The sequence below is a fragment of the Sinohyriopsis cumingii genome, chromosome 1 (assembly GCF_028554795.1).
Source record: "Sinohyriopsis cumingii isolate HCF-2022 chromosome 1, ASM2855479v2, whole genome shotgun sequence".
Classification (NCBI taxonomy): Eukaryota; Metazoa; Mollusca; class Bivalvia; order Unionida; family Unionidae; genus Sinohyriopsis; species Sinohyriopsis cumingii.
In genome coordinates this window covers 35731684-35738203 of record NC_142961.1, presented here as the reverse complement: position 1 = coordinate 35738203, position 6520 = coordinate 35731684, and the positions used below count along the sequence as shown (strand labels likewise).

The 6520-nt window shown below is 37.2% G+C and overlaps 1 protein-coding gene across 1 annotated transcript; it reads right to left on the bottom strand.

Annotated features, from left to right (window-relative positions):
• Window positions 1–245: 245 nt before the first annotated feature.
• Window positions 246–2453, bottom strand: LOC149806697 (glucose dehydrogenase [FAD, quinone]-like). The gene has a single exon (XM_089956710.1). It carries the CDS (start codon window positions 2293–2295, stop codon window positions 532–534), a length of 1764 nt encoding a protein of 587 aa, XP_089812836.1. The 5' UTR covers window positions 2296–2453; the 3' UTR covers window positions 246–531.
• Between the last annotated feature and the right edge of the window lie 4067 nt (window positions 2454–6520).

Below are 6520 nucleotides of genomic sequence, written 5' to 3'. Positions count from 1 at the left end.
TTTTGCCCACCAGACATATCTTGTATCATAGTTTCTTCTAAAATATATGCAATATATACAGTGCACATTTTAAAATCTCGTTGTATCAAAATCTTTGATGGTATGTATGTATGTGTACGTGCATGCGTATGTATGTATGTATGCATGTGTGTGTGTGTGTGTGTGTGTGTGTGTATGTATGTAGGTCACAGTTAGAGAATTATGTTTAAAAATTGATGGCAGTTGAGTACATAGTCAACTTAATATTGATTTAAATTATGTTGTTTATTATTTTCATGCAAAATGACAAACATAAAAAATAAGCTGATAAGCATATCAATTAGAAGCCTTAAGAAAATATCTTTTTCAATTTTCAAGCCATAGTTTCTTTAAGAATCTGTCTTGCAGCGCTCCCTAAACATAGTTTCTGTAAAGGCTTTTATTATCCCCATCATGTCAAATGTTAGAAGATTCAATGCTTACTTAAAAACAATACAGATATAAACATGTTTTATTTTAATTTCAGTTTTGTTATCCTACATATTTTTCACGCTATCGCTCCAGAATAATATCCGCGGCTTTTTCAGCTATCATTATTGTGGGTGCATTGGTGTTGCTGGACGTGACGTCAGGCATAACTGAGGCATCAACGACGCGAAGTTTTTCAATTCCCTTAACCCTTAACTGAGGATCTACAACACTGGATGGGTCTTCTGGAGATCCCATTTTACAGGTGGAAGTTGGGTGATATATTGTTACGGCATTATGACGAACTAAACACTCCACGTAGACGTCGCTCAGAAACTCATGTCCACCACACCGTTTAAAATTTAGTAAATCCAAAGACACCCCAATTTTCTGCATGACGTTTGTACCAAGGTATTTCTCCATTACTCTGAATCCTCTAATAAAGGTTTTGACGTCATCTTCCTCCGCCAGGTAATTCGGATCGATTATCGGTGGATCAAACGGATCCCTGCTCCTTAGTCTGATAGTTCCCTTACTTTTGGGTCGCAACAATCCCACGAACCCGATAAAACCTTCCTCGGGCAGTTTAGATTTCATCTCATACCTTACATCGACTCTTTGATTAAAGAGATCTACATCTGGTATACCACTTACATAAAATAACTGTATGTCTGGGGCAGTTTTAAACTTCTCGCCCTCCCCTGTGTGTATGTGGGCTACAACTTCCAAATGAGAAGAGCTAAAATAACCAGTACCAAAGAGGTAATACTGTGCAAAGGTCCACCAACTTGACACTGCTTTGTCCGTGACGGAACTAGTAATATTAACGCCAGTGTGCACTGGAAGCATAAGATGGTCCTGCAAGTTCTCACCAACGGGAAGATCTGCTATCACAGGAATTCCAAGTTGCTCGAGGTGTGACTTGGGTCCAATCCCCGACAACATCAAGATTTGGGGAGATCCAATGGCCCCTGCTGATAGAATTACTTCCTTTGAGGCATAAATCTGGTACTTTCGGCCTCCACGTATCATCTCGACTCCCACGGCGACCATTTTATTGATGATAACCTTCACAACGTGCGAGTGGGAACTGACATGAAGATTTTGTCGGTGCATGACGGGTCTAAGGAATGCCCTAGATGTGCTGCTTCGTTCAGCATTCCTTATGGTGAACTGAGTCTCTGCAAATCCCTCGAATTCCTCTCCATTATAATCCACAATTTTAAATCCTAATTCTTCGGCAGCTTTTAGATAGTAATCCACCAATGGAGTTACACGTGCATGACTTACACCCAAGTATCCTCCTGTACTATGAAATTTGGAATTTTTTAATGTTGGTATCAAAATGTCCTCAGACTTCAGGAAATAGGACAAAACATCGTCATATCCCCATCCAGTGCATCCTTGTGAGGCCCAGTTATCGTAATCGTAACGACTTCCCCGATTATACACCATGAAATTCAAAATGCTTGAGCCACCTAGAACTTTTCCTCGTGGCCAATACGATCGGTTGCCTTTCAAGCCGTAATGTGAAAATTTCTGGGGTTCAGTGTAAAAACTCCAGTCAGCCTGTGTTTTTTGAAGTCTGTAACAACCGACAGGGATATGATATAATGGGGTTTCGCTCTCTTCTCCACCCGCTTCCAACAAAAGAACAGTGACATTGTCTTTCTCTGACAATCTAGAAGCAAGGACAGCGCCTGCAGATCCACCTCCGACAACAATGTAGTCGTATTCCTTTTCTAGATCTGACATGACATTGGAGCCGTCATTCTTCTTCATAGACATGAAATAGGCTACCAACACAGCCACTAATACTCCCAACGTGAGGTGAGATAGCACTCCCATTTTATCTCATAATTCGTACAACTTTAGCGCTTCTTGTTACAGTTTTCTGATATATAATTCCTAAAACTAGGATAGATTTTTGGCCGTACTGGCTGTATTATTCTCAAACCACTGATCCGCTATGTACAAACAAACAAGACTTCATTCTCCTATTTATACAGATTACAAAGGAGGACGCTAGTCACAACGTTGAATTTGCTATTCAGCGCATGCGTACGAGAAGCCTAAAGTAACATACACTTAATATAGTCTTCTCATTTTATCCATATATTGTAATATGATCGTGATTATCCTTGTGTATTAAAACGAAGAACTGTCCGTACCCTTCTACCAGCGGATGAATTAATATGAATATCATTGAACAGTAGTAAGTCCAACACTTTCACATCCTCCGGAAGTGTAGACATATACATAGATGTGCTTACAGCTGAATTTTTCATGAATGTAAACGTAATCGTGTTAACTGTATGCAGTCAGTGTCATTAATTAAAGACTAACTTTTTTATATCAATAGTTGGCAGATTCAGGTCGGAAATTCTCCTACAATTGCTGCGTCAAACTTAGTGTAGATATACCTACTGCAATAGAGTAGAATGTAATTTCATCTGATTTAGACCACAAGAAATTATTTTAGATGAAGAAATGTCTATAAAAACATACTATGCAGATCAATACACATATCACCACTAGTATCAGCAACAAAAACAGTAGGAGTGTAAGTTGGTTCGTAAATCGAAAGCTTAACTGAATATGGCCTCGCTATGTATTCCTCATATCTCCGTTCTGTCGTGGGTCTTAATTTTATTTAAATGTATCTTTTTCCATTTTTGCTTGTAAATAAACACAAGACCTTAATACTTATACAAAATCATGGCATCGGAATTAATTACCTGTATCTTGTATGTATTGCTTGCAGGAAACACTTAAAGATTTGTTTTACTTTGGGGATTTTTAATTTTTCAGACTGGTTGTATGTCTGCATGACCATAGTATATGTCTTTTCCCTGAGAAATATAGACATGTATTAATTCATACTTTTCCTCAAGAGCCCAGGGGAAACAAATTTCCCGCCTATTTCAGAGTTATGAGCTTACATAAAAGCCGTAATATCAACTTGTAAACATTTTAACACAGCGCTGGCAGACGACATTTCGACACTAACATATGACATTATGCTCCGTATCTCTAGCATTTTCATCAGAGACAATCACCTCCTGGAGAAATATTTCTAAGACGAGACTATGAGCAATTCTAAAGTTGTCTCTCGGGCGCCATTCCCAGTGGAGACTCCAATGTCAATGCTTGCTGCAGACATCTTTACGGCCTACGTGCCTATATGGTTATATGGTTGGGTCAGGAAAGTTTTCGAGTTCTTACCAGATGGCACTGTCCCAATGGCAAGGACATGCACATGAGCATGACCTAGGAACGTTTGAGGTTTCAAACCTAAAGTTAATTTTCTTGTCATGCAATATTCCAAATATAAAAGAATCCATTATAGCGAATGCGCTTTGCGTTCTATCAAAATATATTAAAACGGAGGCAGACCTTTGACCTCCGACCCCTTTAAATATTGTAAATGTGCGGGGCGAAGGGTTGGGGGAAAATATAATAACTTTGATTTAATTCGCATTTGTAGATTTAGACTTATGGGCTTGGACTTGTTACAACCCTTAAATTAATAATCCTAAACTAAGTAACAGAAAAGAGCGAACGCCAACAACTTTCGTAAAATTTAACAAATACTTTATTTACCTAGAAAACACAGTGAAAATTTAAAATGTACTTAAAAGTTCTATCACAAGTCCAAATGTTTAGAGTTCCAAATGAATTCCATTGGCGATCCAAATGAACCTCAGTAGTGAACGTGCCAATGAGACACTACCCTCGAACGTGTTCATGTGCATCACAATCATAGAATCAAAAATGTCTCGCGTTCATTCACAATAATCCCAAAATAATTATTTAGTCCAAACAGAAATAATAAGCACTTTGTAGTTCCAGTGAATAATTGAAATAAATAACACTGACTGAAGTAAGCATATTTACAGCAATAATTATCTTAATGCATAATGTACAATGATAGGCAAATATTAAGTATGTGTTATGTTGATTACAAAATAAATTCCACTGGTCAACTAGGCCCTTATAATTCATAATCAAGTACACACAGAATTAAATACACAAAAAATTAAATACACACTAAATCTTTAACACTGAGTTAACGCCAAAGTCGCTAGACGACATCATGCTTGCTATGTTTTGCATATATTTTCTTCTGTTTTTCTAAAATGGGCCGAACTAAAAATATCCGTTCAAGCTGAATCAAATCTCTCACGTGTATGGTGTTGACAGGATTACTCCTATGTAGACCTTATGTTAGATAAAGTACGAGCGAGACGTTTTACTCAACAGCCATGGTCAAATACAATGTTACAAATGTAAAACAAACAGGAAGGGGAAACGAGAAAAGAAACACAAACTAAGAAAGTTTGCATTCAAACAGTAAGATTCAAATTATGTTGCCGAGAAATAATTAAAATGTTAGAGGGAGAAATTAACTGATGTAGCTACTTATCAGTGTGTATAATGAAGGGTTGAGACTAAAATGCTAAAACGGTAGAGGACAATATTCTGAAAAATTTCATTATATGTATAAATTGATAGCGAAATAGAAACTACTGACAAGGGAAAATACAGAAATGCGGCATTGAGATCTCACATACACAAAACAGACTGATGAGAAAAAACATTATCAGAGATCTTCATGACCTATTTATCCAGAAATTTAGAATCGTATAGACTCTACGATCACTAAGAGAAAGACCCAGTAAGTTCTAGTATAGGATAAACCGAGAGAGGTACATTTTAGAAATCATTATGGATACTTTTTTATATTTGATTATATTGTTTTATTTCTTCAAATTCATGGATGAATATAGCACTATACATTATCGAAAATCTCGAATAATGAACCCAAGAATAATGACTAAGATATTGTAGTTTTTGTGCCTGACGGCAGCGCAACACAAGGAGATTTTTTTAGAGCCTACGCAATTTCAGTATAGTGCCTTGCCCAAGGACAGACTACGGTAGCTGAATCAAGCCGGATCGATGGTATGATTCGAACCCGCGTCCTTTTGGTCGTGAGTCCGTCACGCTAATCCAGGGGCCTCTGAGGCTGCAGACTAAGAGATTAAAAATATAATGAATGATTTTAGCAACAACAAAAAGTTGCACAGCACTAATACCCCGTCAGAGCTGCAAAGGAAACCTTATACAACAGAGACGCGTGTTGCGTTGTATTGAGTTAGTATGTGTGTGATTTGGATTTTTAACGTAGCTTTAAAAATGCTTCAGTCATATCGCTACAATGACTGCAGTGTGGCAGTTTATAGTGATGTCGTCTAGCACTCGAGCATCATGCCGCAACCACATTATCCTAACACCAGGCTGACCAGTCCTAACGCTAACCTCTTAATGCTGAGCGCCTAGCGAGGAAGCTGTTAGTACCATTTTTATAATTCTTTGGTCTGACTCGCTCGGGATCGAACCCGCCACCCATCGCAATATTAGGCCATTTGTGGTGGGTAAGTTTAATCTTCTTAGCTTCGATTCTGGAGGAAGTAAGTAACGGTACATAAATAAGTGTTATGGAAGTGCACAAATGTATAGTATTGTAGACCTTTCGTACAGAAGTTGACTTAATGAGATGACATTTAAATCTATAACGTTTTCTTTCACAAAATCATGATGCTATCAAATGAAACCTTGTATATATATGCATTTCCATATTCCGTTGACTCACTGCTTAGAAATCGCACACAGATGAGCAAAGGACTTTACATTATATACAAATGTGTAGGATCCATCAATAAGCATCAGAACCTCCATTGAAACATTGTTAGCTTTGTATCCAGATTACATTTAAATAATATATTGTGTATAAATTTCCATTGAAGTTTATGATTTTTCACAATGTTTTTCCAAGCATAATGTGATATATTGCCTTCTCATTTGGCTGTACCTTATATTCTATAAAGAAGACTACATGCTTATTTACCTTTGTTGAGCTTGTCTATTAAATGTTTTTGTTCACTTGTATGATGTTCTGGTTCGTTTTAAGATAGATTAAACTGTATTTTAAAATAGAAGAACGTAGCATGTGATTTTTTCATAAAACTATAATGCAGTTATTCAGCATTGTGCACAAATTTCTCCGCCA

Bases quoted from the DNA above. Each gene is read 5' to 3' on its own strand.
- LOC149806697 (XM_089956710.1), bottom strand. From the start codon at position 2,295: ATGGGAGTGCTATCTCACCTCACGTTGGGAGTATTAGTGGCTGTGTTG.